Genomic DNA, 22,350 nt, shown 5'->3' with positions numbered 1-22,350 from the left:
CCCCGCCGGAGGAGCTGCCTGGGGCCGGGCATGTGGGCATTGTCCCCGGCGGGAAGATGGAGGCGGCTGGTGGGGAGCGGTGATCGCCGCGGGCTGCGCCGTGAGTGCCGGCGGGGACGGGAAGGAGCGGCGGGCCCCGGTCCGGCAGCGCCGCGGGGAGCGGGGCGGGCTGCGGGCTCCGCTGGCAGGGGAGGGTGGGAGCGGATTTGGGAGGTGGGGTTTGGAAACCTCCTCCACAGGCTGCTGCTTGCGATGACCCCGGGGGGAAGGAGGAGGAGGAGGCACGGGGGGATCGGCTCAGTGAATGAATGGGCGGCAGCGGCGGCGGCTCCCCTGCTCAATGGCTGCTGGGCTGATAGGCGCCAGCCCCGCAGCCGGTGCCTCCCTCGCTCTCCCGTGTTTTGTCTCAGGCTCGCCCCGCTCGGGGCTCCCCAGACATGTTCAACCAGCAGCAGTTCCAGCAGCAGCTGCTGCAGCTCCAGCACCTCCTCCAGCAGCAGCAGCAGCACCACCACCCTCCGGCGCAGCAAGGAGGCCGGTAAGCTCCGCTACGCGAGGCCGGGGATCTTGGGCCTGTCCCTGGGGAACCGCGCTCCTCCGCCTCCCTCCCCTCTGTCCCCCCCTCCGCCCGCGGAAGCCGCGGCGGGGCTGTCCTCCCCTGACTGGGGAAGGCGACAAAGGGAGGCGGGGGTCGGCGGTCGGGGGCGTAGGCCTCGATCGGGGCAGAGCCGTGGGGCTGGAGGCCTGGAGCGGGTGGCCGGAGGGGAGGCGGTGTAGGGGGCGGAGGGGGGGATGTAGGTGCGCGCACCCCGCCGAGGGCCCGCTCGCCGTTTCCTCCCGTGCCCTGGTGGTGCCGCTCCCGCCGCGGGGTCCCCCGAGGGAGCGTACGGTGGCTCCGGGCGGAGCATTTTGTGTGTGGGGATGCTCTGGGGCCGGGTGTCTCCCCCGCCGCGGGCCAGGGCCCGGGGGAAAGCGCCTTATCCTGCAGAAACACTTGTGTGCACCGAACGGAGCAACACACTTCGTTATTTCATTACTGAGCTGAAGCTACTTGTTTATTGTCTCTCCCTGGATGGGTCTCCTGGCCTGGCTGACATTAGTGAACTTACTTGTGCGGTGGCACGGGTGCTGAGGATGTGACAGAGCATTGAGGGGCAGCGGGGAGTGGCGAAAATCATGGTTTTAACCTGTTTGTTAAGAGACAAATGATAGTTGCCAGAAATAAAAAGGCAGGGAACCAGGGGTTTCCTGAAAACCGGCTGGCTTGGATGGGAATTGCTGTCCCTGATGAGCCAAGATTTGTAGAAGGAGCAAAGATTCTCAGAAATGATGTGTTTATTTGCAGTTATTGTTATCTTTAACATTCAAATCAGTGGGTGTGAATTTGAGGAAAAAAATTTACCGATTGTCATAATTATTATTCTAAGGCATCTGTCTCAGGTAAATGTGGGAATCTTTCTGTTCTGCTGGAAACACATCCTCTAAATCATTTAACGATTAACATATGTTGTATGCTGTAAACAAAGTTGCCCTTAAAATGCCAGCATGGGGCTGGCTGCTGATAGCATGGCTGCATCTTACACCTTTAAAAGTATGATTTTCCTGGTATAAATAGCTCAGAGGCTAGAACAATCTAGAGCAGCAAACGTGAAGATGAGCTGCTGTAAATTCTGCTAAGAGGGTTGGGGTTTGTCAACCAGCGTCTCTATTTCGATCCGTGTTTGTACCTCTTTCCAGCCCTGACAGATTCAGCTGTGTCAGCAGTTGTGCTTAGAGGTGGGCCTGACCTTGCTATTGCCTGAAGAAGTGCCTGCCAGTTTCTTCAGACTTTTCGTGTCTGCTCCACCCTCCTTAGAAGTGAAGAGTCCTCCGCTCGCTCCTTCCTCCTCGTGGTTTAAATATCAAGGCCGTGCTTTATTTTCCCAAGCGGTTCTTGCAGTTAGGGGGCACCATTTACAGTTGTGGCCTGTCTGGCTCCGTGTGGGAGGCATTGATTTTAGGCAGAATGTGCTTTAAGCTGCTGAGAAAACTCGCTGCTCTTTAGTACTTCTTTTCTGTTGTTGTGTTAAATGCGGCCGCTGATCTAGATCACTCCTTTTTCCTGGTGAGTTGCTGCATAATTCTGCAGAAGTGCAGTCAGCTCGTGGGCTTTTTTTATGCTGCTTGAGAGGCTTTATGTGGGCTTGGTGCTAAAGGAGTTCTCTCTGACCTCAAATTCCTTGATAGACAATCTGTCAGCTTTGGAAATTCCAGGAGAGTGTGGAGGAAAGAGGATACAGTGCTGGTGTATGGCATCTTTTCATGCATGCAATCAGCATTTCAGATGTTCTTTGCTCCTCTGTTTTACACTTGTTTGGTGTCTGGAATTGAACAGTACAGCTTTTACTGGGTTCTTATGATTAATGCTTCTTTTCCAGGGGTTTGCCACCACCGCAGCAGCAACAGATGCTGAGCTTACGGGCAACAAACCAACCATCACTGCTCAATGCCAATCCTATGCTTCAGCGGGCCTTACTCATGCAGCAGATGCAAGGTACTGTCGTTATGGGAGACGCTTCCTTACTGGAGCTATTTAATCATCCTTCATGGACTGAAACCAGAGTGTGGCTATTTCTTGCTGAACCATTGCAGTCCTTGTATTTGGCAGTTCCATTTGTCATCTTTTGGGGTTTTTTGTCCATAGCACAAAGGTTCTTCAGTTGAAAATCCCATGTGTTCACAACTGGGAATAGCACTAGAAGGTATCAGGTTAGATATTAGCCATGTGCCTTCCCTCTTAGACTCACTTGAGCCAGTATTTTTTCATCAGTATATTTATATAAAATATTATTTGCTTGTCTTTCTCGGTAGGAAAGTTAAAAGCATTTATTTTGTTGTCTGTTACATACACACTAACCTGGTTTGCTGTAGATGCTTTTCGTTGCCCAAACTTTATGCAGTACAAACAAATTAAGTACATTGTGGTGGAAAACGGTTCAGGTTTCAGTTGTCATGTAAAATTCCCAGTCCCTGAAATGGCTGTCATTTGTGTGGTGGATAATATCACTGTTCTTCCATCACTGTGTTTCCACAAGTGGATTTCATTTTGCCAGATGTGCTGTTTTCAACATAGATGTGTGAAGCTGCCTTTAATTGCTACTAAAGATACCAGGAATGTAGCTGGTTTTGCTTTTGCTCATGTCAGCCTGCCAGCCCTTTTCAACACAGAAAATCAGTACCTGGGATAGTTTAAAAGTGCAGTTGAGATTAACGCCTGCAGTTTTTATCTTGCCTGTGAATCATGCCCAGATGTGAAGACAATAGATTTATTCTGCATGTCATTAACTCCCCTTTTGTTCTCTCTTGTCCATTTAAATGAGAGGGCTCTCTAGTGACTCCTGTGGCTCTCTACAGATCTCCCTCAGGTTGTAGGGAAACTGGCAGTGACAAAGGACACGCCATGCTCTGAAGATTGGCATATATATGTATATTTGTGACAGGAAAAAAGTCTGACTCCGCTTCAGTCAACCACACTCCTATCAGATATGTTTGATGTTAGCATGGGTGGACCTTTTCCCTAAAGCAACATCTCTTACTGAGCCAAGGACCTGAGGCAAATTAGATGCAAAAGCAGGATAAAGGTATGCTAATGAACACTCTACATGCACTTGTTCCTCTTTTCATCTCTGAGCTGAGCTGTGACTTCTCATTCAGTTGTGACTTCTACACCAGGTAGCCACAGGTAACAGGTAATATTATGTTTGCAGTGTCCAGGGTGGCCCTTCTTAAGGATGTGAGTATTTCTGGTCATTCAGGTTTGGGTTACATGTAAGAATATCTGATGCTGGAGTATTTCTGTACCTGGAAAACATCAGCATCAATAATTGATTTGCTGTGTGGCTTCAGCAGTGGGAATAGGAAAAGATAAATACTTCAAGTTGAAATGGATGTGTGGCTCTTGGAAGCTACTAAACAGAGAGGAGAATGATTTCTTGCCTTAGAGATACTGTTTTTAAATACAGCTATGTCTTTTACAGTAAGATATTATTTATGGTAAGTAATAAAAGATTAGATTACTTTTGAAGACAAACATGAGGGTATACTTCCTACTGTGTTGCAGGCTTTAAGCAGTGGCTATCTCCAAACTTTCCTGCCCTGTTTTGGCAGCTGCTGAAAAGGCAGAATGTGTATTAATTCAAGTGAGGGGGAAAAAAATGGAGTGTAAATCCAGATTTCCAGAGTGGTGGACAGCTTCTGGGGGTGTAGCTGAGGCATCTGGGCACTTCCATTCCCTCAGCCCTCAAATGGGGATAGGAAGGACTGCCTTCGTAAGGAATTGTTGAGACTTAGTTCTGTCAGCATCCACAGACTATTAACTAACAAGAAGAGCATTAGAATTGGAAATGGCAGAGTCTCAAGTGTCGGAGTTGAGGTTGCCATGTTGAGCTTGCATGACACCCAGGTGGCAGAGAAGACTGGGGAATCTTTTGTTTGAGGAGTCCAGTGTTGTTTTAAATGAAACACTGTCACTGGCATCTGTTAAACAGCATCCGTGCCCTGGTGTGAGCTGCCAGCTGCACAAATGTGCCATGAATTTTCCTTTTCTACAGAGAATTTGTGTAAAACGAGCCCCTGTTTGTGGCAAACACAAGCGGCAGTGTGCTCAGATCCACTAATTGCTCTAATGATCTTAGCCTGCAGTGACAATTATAACTCAATAGCCTGATACATAGTAATGGTTGCTATCGCATCAAATTGTTCTGTGTGTGCTGAAGAGCATGGAGCACCCATACAGTGCTCAGTGAAGGGGGAGCCTTTCTCCTCTCTACCTCCTGCTTGTACAGGTGAAGGATGTTCTTCTCCTTTGCACCCTGCAAGGTGGTGATGTGCTGTGTGCTTGCACTTATAGGAAACCTGCGTGGATTTAACATGACGGCGCCAGCACTGCAGCAGTTCTTCCCTCAGGCTACAAGACATTCCCTCCTGGGGCCACCACCCGTTGGGGTCTCCTTAAAGCCTCGAATGGGCTTCCCCAACCACCCCTTCCAGCGGCAGAACCGGAATTTTCGCAAGGTGGGCTTCCAGTTTCCAGCTGTTGAGGAGCTTTGTGCTCCTTTTGCACTTCCAGCAGTTGACTGTATTGTAGGTGGAGAACAAAAGAGCAGGGAGAGAGCCTTACAATGAAAACTGCATTTTGCACCATGCTGCTGACACAGAAATGCACAAATGAGTCCATCTTCAGGGTTCTTGTGGTCCATATTTACATTTATGATGAGAAGGTTTCTTGTCACTTCTTGCTCAAGAGAGACAACTCCTCATAGCAGAATGGTTTACACCTAAGATATAAAAGGATCCTTTAGAAATGCCAGCTTCAAAGCTATTGCAATAGAAGAAATCCTGGCTGAGTGCTTTGCTTTGCCCAGAGGCCAGAGTTCTGCTCCATTAGCCTTCCAAAGCAGTTTGTTGTTCCCAAATGACTTGCTCCTACCATGGACATGCCACTCTGCCCCTTCGGGCTGTTTTCTTTTTTTTTCAATATCAGGATCATGTTTATTCTTGTGGATTTTGTAAGATCTGTGGGGCTTTTTTGTGAAAACCTTTCTCAGTTTTCACCATTAAGACCTCTTTTGTGTCCTGGAAATGGTTCTTGGATTAATTGACCAGTACTTCCCTCCTCTTAGATTAGCTTTTGCATAGTTGATTCCATTACGTCAAAAAGATGTAGTGGATAAAGGTAGACTTCCATTCTTGGACTGTCCTTTCTCCAGAGTCGAAAAGAAGGGGGATTATTTTGGACTATTCTTTTTCCCTGCCCATGCACCCCTTGCCAGAGCCCCTCTAAAGTGACCCTACTCTGCAAGCAGTTGGGTCTCCTACAGTTGCTAGTTAAAGCACTAGAGAAATGTCACTGTAAGCCATCTACTCCTTCCCATTCCTGTGTGCTGGAATTCCTGTTACTGCTCCTCCCAGTAAACCTCTGGTGCTTTGGGCAGTATGTTGGGTTTGAGGAAGGACCAAGAGCTGGCAGTGACTCTTTGCCCATTGCAGGACTTCCAGAGGATGCCTGACAGGAAGCGAGAATTAGATCCTGGTTCTTCATCTCAGTCCCAAGGTGATGAGAAAATGGAAATCCCAGAGGGAGGGCAGGCAGGGTCAGAGCGGAACAACTTCTCACTATCCACAGGTAAGGGGGAGCCTGCAGTGAAACAAATGCTTGTAGGCATTATAAACTGCTTTTGGCTGTTCTGCAGCAAAGGCTGGGATGACTTTAGTCTTAATCAGCTACATTTCTCTCTAACTGTAAATACTTAAGCTGCCTGTGAGCCCTCTAAGGATATATGTGCTTCATATATCCTTTTTACTTGGATATTTTTAGGTTTTATAACTTATTTCCATATCCCTTGCATGCAAGCCTCTCAGAAGTCGCTTTGAAAGTGAGTGCCATTTAAGATGGGGAGAAAAAACCTGCTTTGAAATAGGACCTTCCTCATTGCCTTACCCATGATGCACTCCCCATCTCATAGTGTCAAACACATGATGCAGAATTAGTTGCAGTCAACATGCTAAGGAAAGGATGAGTTGAAAGAGTACTTGTGCTCCAGCTCAGAGCAAACTCTGGCACTGAATCTTTTCCAGTGTCAGATACAATATGGATGTGGGGATGTTATTTCTGGCTGAAGAGTGCCTAATCTAGAAATGCAGGTGTATGTGAGGTCGTGAGCAGTGTATGTGCAGTGGTGAAAATTACCTGATTAAATGGTTGCTGTCAGACAGATCTGCCACCTTGGCTTAAATTAATGTTCCTATGATTGGGGCTCCTGTCACCTTAGGTGTAGGACTAAAACCCACTTAGTAGACATAAATACAGATCTCTTTCTGGATGACAGCTCATCCAGTGACATCTGCAATTCAACTCAAGTCTCTCAGGTCATTCATTATCTAACCTTGTCACTACCATTCTCAAATTCAGAATAAGCAAGTGTATAGTATTCGCTCTAACAGAGCTTTATTGGAATTGGCCATTCAGTTAGAGAACATGCTCAGGGTGGCATGGTCTGCTTTGCTAAGGAGATCTCCTTCTGTCTTCCTGCAGAGCCAAGAACTGCAATAGAATCTGTGTTGAAAACTGAGCCTGCAGCAAAAAGACTGAAGAGGTATTTATTGAACTGGGGTACTGAAATAGTTACTGGGCTTAGAATTATTGTCTCATTTTACTTCCTAATGATTAGGGCTGTACTGTACTGGCCTGATGTCTGGCATGTAGGAGGTATTTCAGATGCTCATGGACAATTCAATCTCAGTCTGAGATCCAGCATGTTGCAGGGTCTCTTCTGGGGGTGATCCAGCTATGGGAATGAAAAATAAGAGCTGCAGCTCATGTAAATGTGCAACAAAGTGGAGTTTGCTCATGTGTTCTCCTGCCAGGATTCTTGTAAGAAGCAGAAAGGTTCTTTTCTATCCTGATCTATTTCTCTAAATGTCAGAAAGGGAAATGAGCAGCTGTTTAACAGCGAGAGGAAAATTCTGTTACAGTAGGTGTAGGAGAAGGTAGTTTATTTTGAGGAATGAGAAGGGGAAAGGACTCGATACTCCCTAGTATTGAAGCCTGTATCCATGAGCGTTGAATTCTGCATCCCTTCTGCAAAGACTGTCTTGCCAGTACCCCTGTCTGCTGGGTAAAAATAGACAAAGGCAATCCTATTAACCCGCAAGGGCTGCGCAGCGGGCAGCAGCCTGCCCTACAGGCCCGGCTTGGCTCTCCTGCCTCCCCGGCGGGTGCAGGCAGGGACAGCCGGGGCTGCATTGCCATCTAGTGGGACGGCAGCTCCTGGTGCCATCTGCACAGCGCCGCACCTCTCCCGGAGCTGTCGCCCGTAGCTGGTGCGGAGGGAGAAGAGGAGGGAGCGAATACAGATTTCTGGAGGCATTGATTCGAGAATTCCTCAACATATGTTAATGACTGTGAGTCAGGACTCCTGGGGCCTCTTATCGTCGCTGTTAACAATTCACTGTGTGCTTTTGGACAAGTTTCTTCACCTCCCTGTTTCCCATCTGCAGATTAGAGATTAATGGCTAGCTTTAGGGAGAATATTCCAGGATTACTTTGATGTTCAGATGTTACCTTGATCATGTAAAACATCAGAGAGTGATAAATACTATGTGAGCAGGGACTGTTGTCAATTATGGGCTCTGATTAGCAAGAAAGTGAATAAATTCGATTAAAGCAAAGTCGAATGCATTTGAGCGTGTGCTTTGTTAATCTGTTTGCCAAAGCTAATTTAATTTTAATTACATTAATATTTAGTAGGATATTAATCAAAGTCCTGTTCCATGCACTGGAAAAAGACTCAAGTCTGAGGAATGACAGGTCTCACTGCAGCAAGCCTGCTATTAGGAAAAGCCTTTCCTGAGCAGTAGACAGGGCCAGCCAGATTTGATGCATCTGTTATGGCTGGTATTTACTTAGAATAGATAATTCCTTAGCTTTTTTTTTTTTAAAGTCTTTTTGTTTACTTCCAATGAACAGATGATGGATCTCTGGAAAAAATAGCTTACTGTTCTGTATTGCCCTTCACAGATGAGAAGGGCATTCCCTCATCCATGTCCACACCTTTTTGTTTTGTGCTTTGCTGTTCCATTTCCCTTTGGCCAGGAATACCAGCCTCCTTCTTCATTTCAGGTTTTTTCCCTCTTCTGCCTTTTCTCCTATGTACCATCTCTATACCTGGAACAACATCCTCATTCCAGTACAGAAAGCACTCATCATCTTCAAATCCTTCTTGAACACCCACTTCTAGCATGGCCTGACAAGTATCCATAGAATACTATTTCCTCCTTGTGATGCCTTTTGCTCCCTTAGGTTGCTCCTTAGATTTGCAGTTTAGAATGCAAACCCCTGCCCTGAAGTGCTCACCATCTGTGTGTGGTGTAGTGTTGAGCCTGCTGGCAGCACTTGACAAATAATGTTAATGCCAGCCACTCTTGTTTGCTTCGTGGTTGCACTGCCCAAACCCTGCTGCTTATTTATAGCTGTGTAACCCAGTTACATTGTCACTCATCAGTCCCATAAGTTATGGGGAATGTATGTGTTTGGATCACTGAATGCAGTTACCTGCAGAGTCTGCACTCTTGCTTGTGCAGAACATGCTGCTCCATGTTGGCAGAAGGACACCAGGGGGTGGGATATCGAGACGGCCTCAGAGGGAAGACAGTCAAGCTATGGTGAAATGTGCTAGCCCTGATGGAAAAATAGGGGATGGAGAAAGATACTGTAAAGTACACTTTGTGCTCTATGGAAGCCAACTGTTTAGTCTCAGCAGTCCCCTTGAGATCTCTTTTCTCCTTAGCAGTTCACCAGTACCAAATAAAACAAAATCCTTTTGATTTGTGTATGGTACAGTTCCGCTTCCCTCACAAGCAGAACTGTAGGGTCTTTGGAATGAAATACAACTGATACAAATAGAGCAGACAGTGATGATGAAAACCCTGTAAGACACCACTGTGAACCCATTCAGTTTTGACGGGTCTTTGTTTCCTCTTGCACAGAGCAGCCTGGAATACTGTCTGGGTATTGCAGTTTCCCTGCAGGTCAGACAGGAGTGAGCTCTTGAAGCTCTTGTTAAGAATATTTCCTCTGTGAACTTATTTCCCTGCAGGCCTCTGGCAGGAGAGGGCAGTAATCAAAAAAATCCAGAGTTCCAAAGTGATCCAAAAAGTGGTAACTTTCTTGTCCAGATTTGTTTGGCTGCATTTCCTGAAGCTGTTCTAGAATGCTTCCCCTTCATTGTGTTATTTTCCAAAATCCTTGCCTGAAATACCACTCCCAGTAGCTTACTTAGTGGGAGTGTGTGGTAGTTTAGACCCTAGCCTGTGCCTTGATGTGTCTGCTGGATCTCTCTGTAACATGGTGAATAAGGTTATTTTCTTGATATCCTTGAAGTGTGACTGAGGAGTCTGCATTAGAGGATGACACAAACAGCAGGGAAGCAGGAGAGTCAAGCGCCCGGGTCCGAGCTGATGGTAAGTTGCTGAGCACCATGACTTGTACTTTTAGGGGACTCCTTGATGGAGCTTGCATCTGTAGATCAGTGGGTCTTGTTGGAAGTGTCCTTCCTCCAGTGATACAGGATGGGGAAAGGAGGAAAAAACCTAGGAACCACATCCAAACATAGTCCTCTAAACCTGTTGCCTATCAAATGCAAAAGATGGAAAGTTTCTCTCTTTAATAAGGGATTTTTGTTGAGAAAGGTTTGTGAACTGGGCTTATGGCCAGCAGTGCTGTGAGGAAAGCTCCCTGGCTTCATTCACCTGCTGCTTTGTTTTTAATGTCATTGCTGTTTTGATTTAAGGCAGCTAAAAAGACTGTCTCTTCCTAGGTACAGACAATGCAAAGGAGTACACAGGTGAAGATCTCTCTAAAGAGAGGAAATTCTCTGAGGAACCAAAGGCTCCTGAGGTGAGTAGACACCACTCTGTGCAGGGGTGGTGCAGAACATAAAACCTCCTCCTCCATCCCAGAGAAGCCCGTTGCCACTGGGAACCAGATGGCACCCACGTCTGGAGCTCTGTCTCCTGCTGTAAGCTGTTGTCCCTGGCAATAAGGCATAATATGTCTGTAATTAGTGCACAGTCTGCTCTGACTTGCTGCTTTTGTGCCTCTGCTAGGCTGTACCTTACCCACTGCTAGCTGTTTGTGGTGCTAGGGTTTGTTAAGATTTCAGTATTCATCTGGAAAGGTGGAAATAGAATTGAAAGAACCACTGAAAAATTTACGTATTGAGAGGTGTAGCTGAATACATCTTTATGCTGCAGGAGAGCAGGTGTAAAATGAAATCAGGTGAAAAGATAGGAGCTGCTGTGGGACTTGCCATTGCAGCAGGTGTGAGCAGACAGTGGGAGTCTGTGCTTTTCAAAGGCAGCTTGGAAAAATGAGACAGAGGTTACACCAGCAAACCTTGAGAGTCTTGCATGAAATAGGTTGCCCACATGCTAGATGTTAAACCAGGTTCTTAGGCTGTGTAAATCTGTAAGTAAAGAGTGAGCCTATGGTGTGAATCAGACTTTTGATAGTCTTCCTTAACTGGAGACATTTGTTGATGTGATCATACGTATCTTCCTGCCCTTGTTTGAGTTTCTTACTCCATCAGGTGCGGTGCTCTGTTGCCTTTAGTTCTGCAGTGGAGAAACATAAACTGATTGTGTCCCTTACCAACACACTGTTGTTGCTCCAGTCTCCGGAGACTGGGTCATACGGTATCCACAGAGGCTGTAGGAACAACCACCTAATAGGCCTGATGCTGTGACACAGGGATTGCTGATTTAGCAGCATTGAGGAGGAGTGTGTACAAGAGTCTCTCTGATCAGCCTCCTGCGGTTTCAAGCTCAAACATATTTTTATTAGGGGTAGAGAGCTTAGGTCACATACAAAAAGCTGATGTGATTTTTAGTGTCTTCTACTAAGAGACTGCACTTAATCTTGACTCCTTTTGGCAGGTGTTGAGCTCTGGAGGTTCACTGAAAGTGACTATCCAGCAGAGCAGTGAGAGCAGAGCTATCAGTACAACAGCTCTGAAGCCAGGCCACTGGACCTGTGAGGTGGGCACAGCTGATCCCAACCCTGAATCGGTCCTGAAATTCTACTGTTACATCTGCAAGACCAACTGCTGCAGTCAGCAGGTAAAAGTCCACAGGTCTGGCTGGGATATAGGTGGTCAAGAGAAGTGAATTACGTGGCCTGCTGCTGTGGGGAGGTGCAGCAGGAGGCTTGTTAACAAAAGCTTACGCTTTAGGAACAAAGAGCATAAAAAATAAAGACAAGCATGCAGATAAAATAAACCTCTTTTGCAGAGCTGGCAAGCAACTTGCTTGAGAGCAGTGTGGGTGGATCCACAGGCAGCCATGCTCTTAAGCTTTCATACCACTTCATTGTTAAAGAGCAGTCAAGAGAATGGAAAGCGTAGCTCATGCCTATTATTTTCTGTATTTTGAATACATATAAATGGAGTTTTCTCCTCTCTCTCAGAATTTCCAATCCCACATGGCTGGAATTCAGCACCAGCAGAGACTCGGGGAGATCCAGCACATGAGCAATGTTTGTTTTGTTTCACTCCTGCCCATGGTGAAGGAGCAGAAGGCAGTAGCAGAAAAAGATGGGTAAGTGTTGGTTTGCACTAGAAAGCTCAGTCTGAATGTGGACCTGAAATTCCTCACTGTGGCAGGGCTCCCATGTTGTCTAGATAAGGTACAAAATCCCTCTAGTTTCAGGAGCCTTAATCTCCTTCAGGCAACTTTCTTCCTGCTGAAGGATACCAGGGTTGACTTTGACCTGCTGTGTAGTTTTTAATACAGTAGATCCATTTGGAGTCTTGTTTTAACCGGTGCCTTTCTGTCAGCATGAGATAAAGTAACCTATATAAATGGGTGGGAAGGGGAGAAGATAAATCCGAGCCTGTAAAGATAGGAATGCTGGGGAAAACAATGCCAGGAACAGATTGCAAATTGCAGTATTCCATGGAAGTGTGACTTACAGATATATCTGTTCTCACTTTCAGAGAGACCCAGCAGCGATGGTGTAACACTTGTCAGATACACTTCACGGGGGATCTAATCAAACATCGCAGGACCCAAGAACACAAGGTAGCAACCACAGCATGGATTTTATCTGTGCACTGACCTTTCCTGGGGATTGAGTGGAAGTGTCTAGCATCTCCTGCTCCCCAGGCAGCAAAGGAAGAGCAATTGGAGTGGAGAGATGCACGTAAAATTCTGCTAGTAACATCCTCACTGTTGAAGGGCATTGCCATGCTGCCTCCTGCCTCTGAACACTGGCACTGTTGGAGCTTCCAGTTGTGTCAATACGGCCTGAAGCATCTCTAGTTTATAATTCTTGGCGTTTCTCAATAAATATGGCCTCTCATACTTACCTAATCAATTGAATGGAGGAATTGGTGGGCAGTCTGTAAAGTGTTTCTCTCGTAACTTAATGAATTGTCCTTTCCTTAGCTGGCCAAACGCTCGCTTCGTCCCTTCTGCACTGTCTGCAGCCGCCACTTCAAGACCCCTCGCAAGTTTGTGGAGCATATGAAGTCCGCTGAGCACAAGCAGAAAGCCAAAGAGGTAATCCTGCCTGAGTGGAGAGCTGTGCAGGACTGGAGGCAGCTACACTGTGGAGCAGGTTAACTTTCTGCCTCCCTGACTACTGAAGGGAAGAAAGGAAGACAGGCAGTTCTTCCAACCCTGTTTTAGTTTTCATCCTTTGCTGGACTTCAGTTGTTAGAGCTTAAAGAAATTGAGTGAAAAAGGAACAATGAGTTAGTTGTCTCTAGAAATGAGATAGATTTGTGCCTCTCTTGCAGTCCCTTGTACTCATCACGTGCAGTCTGTTCAGAATCTGGGTCTTTGGTTAAATGGAGAGTGCAGAGTTGATCTGATCTTCCTTTTCTGTATGTGACAGGTGAGACTAGGAGAGAAGGAGTTGGGCAGCCCAGAAGATTCAGAGGAGTTGATCACAGTGGATGCTGTTGGCTGTTTTGAAGATGATGATGATGAAGAAGAGGAGGAGGAGGGGGCAGCTGGTGAGGAGGAAGACCTTGATGTAGTGCTGATAGAGAATGAGGATTCTGCTGCTAAGCAGGTATGCCATATGAAAGGAGAAGGAATGACCTGTCTGAGAATCTGCTGTGGGATCCTGTGACTTCATTGGTTGAGCTCCAGGTTTCGAGAGTCCAGTCAAGTTTGTACCCTGCAGTAGGAGGGTGAGAGGGCTCTGGGGCTCTTCCAGAGCGCAGGAGAATGCAAAGGAGAATCAGGCATTACCTGTGGGACACAGGAGGGTGTTTCTGCTGTGCTCTACAGCTCCTACTGGTGTCTTCAAACATTATCATGTTGTTGAGGAGCATAAGCAATGTTTTTTTAAGGGAAAGACTTTCTGACAGACACTGACATAGTCTCTTTGAATGGCCCCACAGTACTTGGGTCTTGTAGCATAATGTATGTATGGAGGTTTATCTTGATAAGTATTTTACAAGTAGAGAGCAGTTGCCAAGAAGGAGGTACATGGCTAAGCTGCTTCAGGCTTGGAGTGCAAGGGGAGTTTTTAACCCCTGTAATGGAGTGGTCTGCTGACATTGGGGTTTGTATCTGGCTCTAACCAGATGCTGTGCAGCTCTGTCTCTGGTATGTGAATCCTGTTTTGCTCCTAAGCTTACCAGAAAAGCCCAGGAAGGTAATTGGCATAGATACAGTAGGCACTAATGTTCTTTTGGTTTCCAGACTGGGCTGAAGGAAGTGTCTTTGGAGGATTACGAAGGAAGCGAGAAGTATTGTCCAGACACAGCCTATGGTAAGCAAGCAGAGTTAAGAGCAAAGGTCCACAGAGCCTTCTCTGGCCACACACTGTATCTGTAAGAGAAGATGGTCTCTACCTACTGCTGTGATAACTTCTTGGGCCATGGTGCTTCAGCATTTGCATTGGACTGGTGCAGGTCACTGCTGCCTGGAGAAAGAGCCAAACGTTGCTTTATTACTGTGTGATAAATCATAAGGATGTGGTTGATGTTTGTCAGCAGCCTTTTGCTTTGAAGAAGAAAGGGTGAGAGCCTAAGGTAGGAAATGGACGAGTAGGGCAGGAGAAGAAAGTAGGTAGCAAATGAGAGATGCTCTGGAAAGATGGAGCCTGGAAGCATATTGACTGGAATGCTTTCCAACAGAAATGCAGCTTGTACAGAGATACTGAGCAGTACTGACAAGTATCAAGCTCTCTGCTAGAGCCCAAACTGTGCATGTTTCCCCTGCTTCAGAACCCCCACGCTCCACCTAGCACTTACTCAGACATGTTGCTGGACTGGTGGGCAGTGTTGCCTCCAGATGGCTGTCCCTGATCCCCACCCTGCAAGCGATTCTGACTTTAAACCTCTAACGGCCACTGGTGTTGTGAGGAGGGCAGCTCTGCAGAGGCTGTTTTGTGCCCAAGGAGAGCTCTGTTTACACCAATCTTCCATATCGCTGTAACCTTCCACTATCGTGTGGCAGATGGAATAATGATTCATGCTGTGAATGTTCTCTGCGTGTTCCTCTTGCGCGCCTGCTGTCTTCTGCTTGGTTTGATCCCATTACATTAGATCACATGTTCTCTGTAGTTTTCCATTGTATTCTTTTTTTCCCTTCCCCCCCACTTTAATGCTCTGTGTAGTTTCTTTGCTCTGGCAGCCAGATTTCTCTCTGAATATCCACCACACAGCCATTCCATGGTAAGATGAGATATTCAGCAAGTTGTCTTGCAACTCCCTGATTAACAGAAGCAAAGCTTTCCACTTTTCTTCCCCCTTCAACCCTTTCCCCTTTAACATGCTTTCATTATTTGAGTTCCATTCAATGTGATCTGTGATTTCCCTTCCCCTCCCGTTTCACAGGCCTGGATTTTCTGGTCCCCGTCGCAGGTTACCTCTGCAGGCTGTGTCACAAATTCTACCATAGCGACTCTGCTGCCCGGCTCGCACACTGCAAGTCCCTGATGCATTTTGAGAACTTTCAGGTTAGACCCTTTGGCGATTGCATGGCCTGGCATTTGTTACCCCCCGTGCGTGTCTCTTCAGCCAATCCACCACGTTAGCTGTCCTGTCTTCAGTTCATTCCCATCATCCTTGGTGTCCGTTGTGCCATAGATTTCTCCTGGTGTGCTCTGTGTTTGTCTCCCATCACCCCTGTAGATCTAAAAGCAGTCCAGTCCCGCTTCCCAGCTACTGCTGCTGTCATCTTGTTGCCCATTTCTGGCTGGAAATCTTCCTCAGAGTGTCTGCTCTGTTTGCTGAACCTGTGGAGTCTATCGTTCAGTCTAGGCCTCTTTGTTAGACAGATTACAGGTGGGTCTAGATGGGGAAAGAACAAGAGAGAGGGGCTGTTCCTTGTAAAGAAAGCTTGTACATAATGCATCTTTGCCTGTGATACTGCAGGAACAGCTCCACTAGCCAAAATTGTGGGTGTGATTCATCCATGAAGGAGCCTGGTAAAATCAGATCCTCACCTTAGATATCTGGAAATTTAACATTACAGACTCTTTATGTGATGGACGCTACGAGCTGGTGACAATCCATTTGGTCCCCAGGGTCAGCCTGCAACAGGAATTGAGTCTGTCTGTCTGTCTGTCTGCTGCCCTTTCCTAGAAGCTCCTCAGCACAAAGCTCTGCCAACTGATGCTGTTCCTTTGCTTTACTGGCCCCACCTAAAGGAGCCATACTGCCCTTTGCTGCTTTGTAGAAGCTTTTCCTACTGGGCTGTCCTGGAATCTGCCTCCATTGTTCTGTCCTTGTTGACTTGCCAGGGGGTGAGGGGCCTTGTGGTGGGTACACAGGGCTTGCACTGCCTCTGCCCTCTCCCATGACCACTGCCAGGGCCCTGCCTGTGCAAGGAGGGAGGCTCCCACACTGACTTTGTCCTCTGCACCCAAAACCTGCTCCAACAAAAGCCAGTGTGCTTCCCTACCAGCTTTTGGTAGTGTTTTAAGAAACAAACACACCCCAAACTTCATGTTTTTCTTCTAGTCTTTGGGCAGGTTAACTATTCTTAGTCAACAGTCCCTGCCTCCAGTAAGGGGTGGGTGCTGCAGAAGCCAGCACTTAGCAGTAGATTTGGAATGGCAAATACCAGGAGAAGACCACAGCTGTTCCTTCATGGTTGCTCATCCTCTCCCACTCCTGCAGTAAGACATTTCAGGGAAGAAGGAATCGGCCTTGCAGTCTTCCTGGCTTATTTTAGATCAGCTAGAGTGAAATGGCAGCAGCGGTGTGTTATGCCTCCCTTTTGGCCCACTTAGAGTTGAAATCAGATGCTCTTCATATGGATGCCAGAGTGACCTGGAGGGATTATTTATGACAGAGTCCAACCTTAAATACCTGCAGGCAAGTAACGATTATTCCAGGGTGCCTTGGGGTTCTTGCAGTCTGAGTTAAATCATTGCTAGTTTCTGGGGTACTCTGAGTAGCAGAGGGTTTCAAAGCAGAGAATTGTCTGCTGGTGAAGGAGTTCACAGCATCACTCTGGAAACAAGTTGATGTGCTTGTATCTGGTTCAGTTTGGCTACATTATGACTTGACTGATCTAATTCTGTTATGATTTCGTGCATAACCCACTATTTGAGGACAAAGAACAAGCCTGCAGTGATAAACTGAATTACAATGTGAAGCTGCCTGTGTGGTGTGCTGTAATTCCACACTACAAACTATGGGAGCACTGCTAAATTGTCAGGTCTAATGCTAGTGCCAGTTCAAGGGACCTGTTAAGCAAAAAGCCAAAAGTGAATTGATTATGGAGGGAACTGCTGAGGATTGGTTTATCTTCAGCTCATACTCTGGGTCTTGAAGACCTGATTCCTGCTGCATGTTGGATGGTTACACAGAATTGCTGTCTTTGTGAAATCCAGTCTTGCAAATGGCTGTTGGCCATTTTAATCTCCTTACAGACCTCTACTGGTTCCTCGTGGTAGCGAGTGCAAATGAGCCATCTTATCAATGAGATGCTTACCTTTCTTCTGTAGAGAAGCTCAGTGCCCTGTAACAGGAAGATATTCTTGGTATCTTAGCGTTCCTGTCAACGGTTTCACTGAGTGCACAGATTGTATCAACAGAGTGGAAAAACCTTAAGCTTTCAACTGAAGTCTTGCTTGGGCTGGTGAACATTAAATCACTCTGCTATAGCAGAGGGCAGTGCCTTGTGTATCCAGGGAACATGTCCAGAGTTACATCCTGGCAGTAGCTGAAGCAGGAGGTGCCACTTACACTGTTACATCCATAAAATCCTGAGTCTGACTAAGATTAACCATTGCCAAAACATGATTTTTTTTTTGGCTGGGGAGCCAGGGGTCTGCCATGCACTCGCTCAGCACTCAGTAATGTGAGAGGGATTGCAGTTGTTAATATTGCCACTTTTCCTCACAGGAGCTGACCCTTCTCTGCTCGAAAGCCTCAGCAGCCAGGCCAGGAAAGCTGCTGAGACAAGTCGTGCCCCTGCAGATTGTAGCTGCTGCTCACCACTGTTTTTGTACAGGTTTTCCTGGACCAGATGCCGCTTGCTGCAGTGCCTGAGCTGGATTGGTCTCTCATGTTGGTTTGTTTGTATTTGCAGAGATACAAGGCAGCAAGGCATCGTGCCACAGCTGCCTACCCCGAGGCTCCTTTGCATTCCCAGGGCTCCAGCTCCCAATTGCTGGATGATCCAAAACAGCCTCCTGCTCCAGCAGCAGATACCAGCAAGAAAACGAATGATGATCGTGTGATAGAGAAAGGGGGCACAGAGCTGTCAGCCCTGCAAGAACAAGCTCCAAGGTCTCTGGAGGGTAAGGGTGAGCTGGCCACCTCTGTAGCAGAGGGCAAAGGCCTAGCCAGTGTGACTGATGATGTGTGTGGAATCATGGTTGTAGACGAAGAGAACCTACAGGAAGAGCGCAAGCCCGCTACCACTAGTGCCGACTGGCCGCTCCCCGAGGAGAATCGCGTGGCAGGGGAGTTGTGGGCATCCACCGTGTGTGAGGAGGAGGAAGCCAATGCAGCCAGGCAAAGGGAAGGCACAGACGATTGCCAGGATCTGGGGAGCGGATGGGGTTTAGCACAGAATGAGGCAGAGGCAGAGCCTTCCTCCCTAGCCAAAGGTGAGACAGCCAGTCTTACCTCTGCTGGGTGCAGACGCTCTTCTAGGCACAAACCCAGATAGAGTGGCCTTAAAGGGAGAGCCCTTTACATATGATATTTGCTGGAAATGTTTATTTTCTGAGTCTTTTAATAGAGCAAAAACCTTCAACTTTACTGCTGTTTTTATTTTAAGAATAAAAGAAGCCTGGCTTTAGCGTGTCTAATACGGGATGGTGTTGGTTATTACTTGTACGGTTGGGATACAGCAACTGTGGAAAAACTGAGGCTTGGATTGTTGAACCTGGAAATGGGATTGTCACAGGGGACAAAGTCCACAAAGTAGATGGATGCAGACTTACTAGTAATTCTTTGTAGTTCCTCTCATTTCCTTTCGAGGCAGAGGAAAAGTTTGTCTCTTGGAAGACTGTGTGCCCAATTCTGCTTCTCAGAACGCTTTCCTTTCAGAGATGCACATTAGGCAATCACTGTGTCCTGAGCTGGGCAAGAATGCATCTTGGTCCTCTGTTAATGCTACAAGGTCTAGTACAGTCTGTTCTCATAGTGGAGGCTCTTAGGAACAAATCTTATTTCAAACTGATTTTAATAAAACAGATTTCTTATAAATAACTTCTTTAACTTTCAAAACAAGCTCCTTTAATTCTACAGAACAGTAAGAATTGTTTTGCAGTGCTGGCCCCAGGCCATCCTGGCAAGACTTCTGTTTCAGACCAGGATGCTCATACATACTCCTGCCAAAACGTACAGGGAGCAGCCCACAGGCAGGTCTTGTCACTGCTCTGCACAGCTCATGCAGTGATGGGGACTAACTGGGCTGCTCTGATTCCCTCTATCACCTGAGTTCTTAATGGCAGCTTAAGGAGTTAGGTAGCTTCCAATTATACCAGTCAAAACATCATCCTGGCAGCTTGTCTTATCTGTTTGGAATGGGACAGAAGCATCTGGTGATCTGGGACCATCAGCCAACATTTTGGACATCCCAGTTAACGTGAATAACAGAGAAGCAGCAGTTTTAAGGCAGGAGCTGGTCTAGGGCCTCCCTCTCCAAGTGTGTCACCAGAGTTACACTTAGGGGCAAGCCTGGAGTCAGGACAGCCCTTGTCTTACGTGCTTTTTGAGGGAAGAGGCTAGAGCTGTAACGCTTGGACTTGCTTGGACTTGATGGTCTAAAAGAGCCGAGATCATTTTTCCTCTTTGTGAAGAGGAACCTGCTCACAAACAACCTGCATGGCATCAGGTTTCCTTACACCCAGCTTTAACCAAGTTGGGTAGCAGAAAGAACCAGCTCCCCTCCATCCACCTGTGTGCTTCTGCACCTACCACACAGCTAAAGAAAAACAGAACATGGAGGTGAATAGCAGGACACAAGCACAGTTTAAATCAGTGACCAGTTCCCTCAGCGATACTGAGGTTGTGGACAGACACTATTTGGGAGGCTGCGATCCGTGCACATCAGCTTCCATGTTCTGCTGCTCGCTCTGCTGCTGGAACTCCAGACGTGTCTGGCGGTTGGACTCCAGCAGCTCTTTCAAGCAGGCATGTAGGTAATTGTTCTTCTCCTCCAGGTGATCCAAGCAGGAGTTGATCTGGTCCAGCATGGAGTTTATTGCTGCATATTCTAAAAGGAAAGGAAATGAGAGACTGAACAATGTAAGTATGTTGTCACTGCAGCCAGGGACAGCAGCAAGAGCTCTGCAAAACACACAGCAATTTGGCTGTGCCTGATCTGCCACGGGTGGGTGAAGTAAAATGCAACTGAATCCTGTGTGTTGTGTTCCCTGATCAAGCAGGCAGCTGGAGGATGGGTACCAAGGTCTGGGCAGCCCAAACCCACTGCTGGTGTATGCAGCAGCCTCTGATCTCATATATAGATAGCTGAGTGCTAGCATGCAGCAAGCCATACTGCAACAGCACCAAATAAATCCCAAGTGAGGCTTTTTAGATGCCTTAGGGCTCATCTTTCCTGATGGTGGAGACGTTCTGGCACTGTGTGGTGAAACATTAACGTTCTGTTAATTACCTGTGTGAGGCTCTCAGGCTGGAATGTGCTTTGCAACTGCCTGGCTGGGCTCAGGCTGCCAACACAGCACAGCCATTGCTGTGGCATGAGCAGGCATGAGCCCAAAGGTGCTGCTGGAGGCACTGTTACTTCTGAAGTGTGGGGCACGGGGTTGAACTGCGGGGTTTTCATGCACCAGTAAGGCTTTGGGTCCTTCAGATTAGAACTGAACTCATCCAGTGTGACCCTGACAGATGGTTCTCTGGGTACAGTTTCCTATTCACAGCACATGTTTCAAGTGCAGAAGTGTCAGCCTGGCTACAATGGCATTTCAGTGATGTGCATTAGCACTGTTAATCAGATGGAGACAGCTGTGCTACTGTGATGAAACACTTGCTTTTGGATTGCTCTGAGCGATATTCGCACTATCCTAAAGAATAACAAAAAGACTGAAAAGACAAATTGCTGACAGGCTATTCAGGAGCCAGGCTCATGTTCCTTTCTGAAGCCACACGGGCTGAACACGTTCAGGGAGACGGGCATTGAGCTGTGCCCGCAGGCTGATGTTTGTGAGCTTGCGAGCTGCAGGACAGGAAAGCATGGGTAGGACAAGCCCACACCTCACCGGCTGGGGCTGGCGCCTCTCCACCCTGGCGTCAAGAGCCAAGGTGACACACACAGTGCGTGCCTGGAGCACTGCTCGGAGCCAACAGAGAAAGCGAGGAGGAAGGGGAGGATGTGCTCTGGCCACACACGTTCTATGATGAGGGCCGAGCCGCGCTGGATTTCAGCCTCACCAACCTCACCGCTCCTCCCAGCTCTGCGCACGTCACGCATCCTGCGGTTTCAAAACCGAAACATCTTCCTCCTCGGTTACACGCACCCGCAATAGCACGGGATAAACGGGTCACAACGGGAGGAAACGCGCACCCCAGGGCTGCGGGAGCTCCGCGCCCCATTGCCGGGCAGGGACGGGCCCAGCCCCGCTACCAGCTGACACAGCAACCCGTTACGGGAGCCCGCCAGGGAGGGGAGGGGAGGGGAGGAGGGCCCCTGACCCCGCGCCACCCGGCTCCACCGGGGGCGGCGCTGCCCGGTGCCGCCGCCACGCACCTTCCTCCCCGAAGCTGTCGCTGTCCCCGTCCCCGTCGTCGCCCGCCGGCACGTGCGGCTCCGCGTTGGGCCCCGACATCCCGCCGGGACACCGCGGCCCCAGCGCCGGAGCCGCCCGCACGGCTCGGCCCTGAGCCCGCACGGGCCGCTAGCCAATGGGAGAGCTCGGAGCCGCGCGCGTCACGCAGGGCCGGCCGGCCGGCGCGGGGGTAAAACCTGTGGTTAGCGGGCGGGGCGCGGGGCGCGGGCGGGAGGGGCGGGCAGGGCTCTCCAATTCTTAAGGGTTTCACCCCAAACGCGTCCCCAGTGCCAGGCTGTGCCCTTGCACCCTGGGGTCCGCATCCCCGGTGCCAGGCTGCCCCAGCCATAGCACACACTTGCGCTTCACACATTTAGTGACGGGACAAGAGGAAACGGCCTCAAGCTGCGCCAGGGCAGGTGTAGATGGAGCTGAGGAACAATTCCTACCCCAGAGGGTGCTCAGGCATTGGAACAGGCTGCCCAGGGCAGGGCTGCAGTCACCGTCCCTGCAAGTGTTCACACAGCGTGGAGACGAGGCCTCAGTGCCATGCGTTAGTGGTGGCCTTGGCGGTGCTATGGAGCAGGCAGGCTTGATCTCAA

General features: G+C 48.2%; 2 protein-coding genes across 10 annotated transcripts; one reads left to right on the top strand and one right to left on the bottom strand.

Moving 5' to 3' along the window:
* The first annotated feature begins 208 nt into the window (after window positions 1-208).
* CIZ1 (CDKN1A interacting zinc finger protein 1) lies at window positions 209-18,825 on the top strand. Of its 9 annotated transcripts, none has more exons than XM_062641368.1 (16): window positions 210-538; window positions 2,418-2,533; window positions 4,889-5,052; window positions 6,028-6,163; window positions 7,073-7,133; window positions 9,920-9,999; window positions 10,356-10,435; window positions 11,473-11,655; window positions 12,002-12,132; window positions 12,531-12,615; window positions 12,982-13,095; window positions 13,433-13,612; window positions 14,251-14,320; window positions 15,390-15,511; window positions 18,097-18,307; window positions 18,392-18,825. In XM_062641368.1, the coding sequence occupies exons 1-16, from the start codon at window positions 438-440 to the stop codon at window positions 18,679-18,681; spliced, it is 2,124 nt and encodes a 707-aa protein (XP_062497352.1). In that variant the 5' UTR covers window positions 210-437; the 3' UTR covers window positions 18,682-18,825. The 9 variants fall into 9 exon arrangements, 7 of the variants coding, with proteins under 7 accessions (XP_062497351.1, XP_062497356.1, XP_062497352.1 ...); XM_062641370.1 differs by having other exon boundaries at window positions 18,097-18,296; window positions 18,392-18,576; XM_062641367.1 differs by having other exon boundaries at window positions 209-538; window positions 18,160-18,825.
* A 1,163-nt stretch (window positions 18,826-19,988) lies between these two features.
* BBLN (bublin coiled coil protein) lies at window positions 19,989-21,888 on the bottom strand. The gene is made up of 2 exons (XM_062641373.1): window positions 21,730-21,888; window positions 19,989-20,235 (listed from the first exon to the last, which is right to left on the bottom strand). Exons 1-2 carry the CDS (start codon window positions 21,806-21,808, stop codon window positions 20,042-20,044), a joined length of 273 nt encoding a protein of 90 aa, XP_062497357.1. The 5' UTR covers window positions 21,809-21,888; the 3' UTR covers window positions 19,989-20,041.
* Window positions 21,889-22,350: the final 462 nt, after the last annotated feature.

The sequence above is a fragment of the Pezoporus occidentalis genome, unplaced genomic scaffold (assembly GCF_034315485.1).
Source record: "Pezoporus occidentalis ecotype Australia unplaced genomic scaffold, CSIRO_AGI_Poc_V1 ctg68, whole genome shotgun sequence".
NCBI lineage: Eukaryota > Metazoa > Chordata > Aves > Psittaciformes > Psittacidae > Pezoporus > Pezoporus occidentalis.
This window is presented reverse-complemented; position numbering and strand designations above follow the sequence as displayed.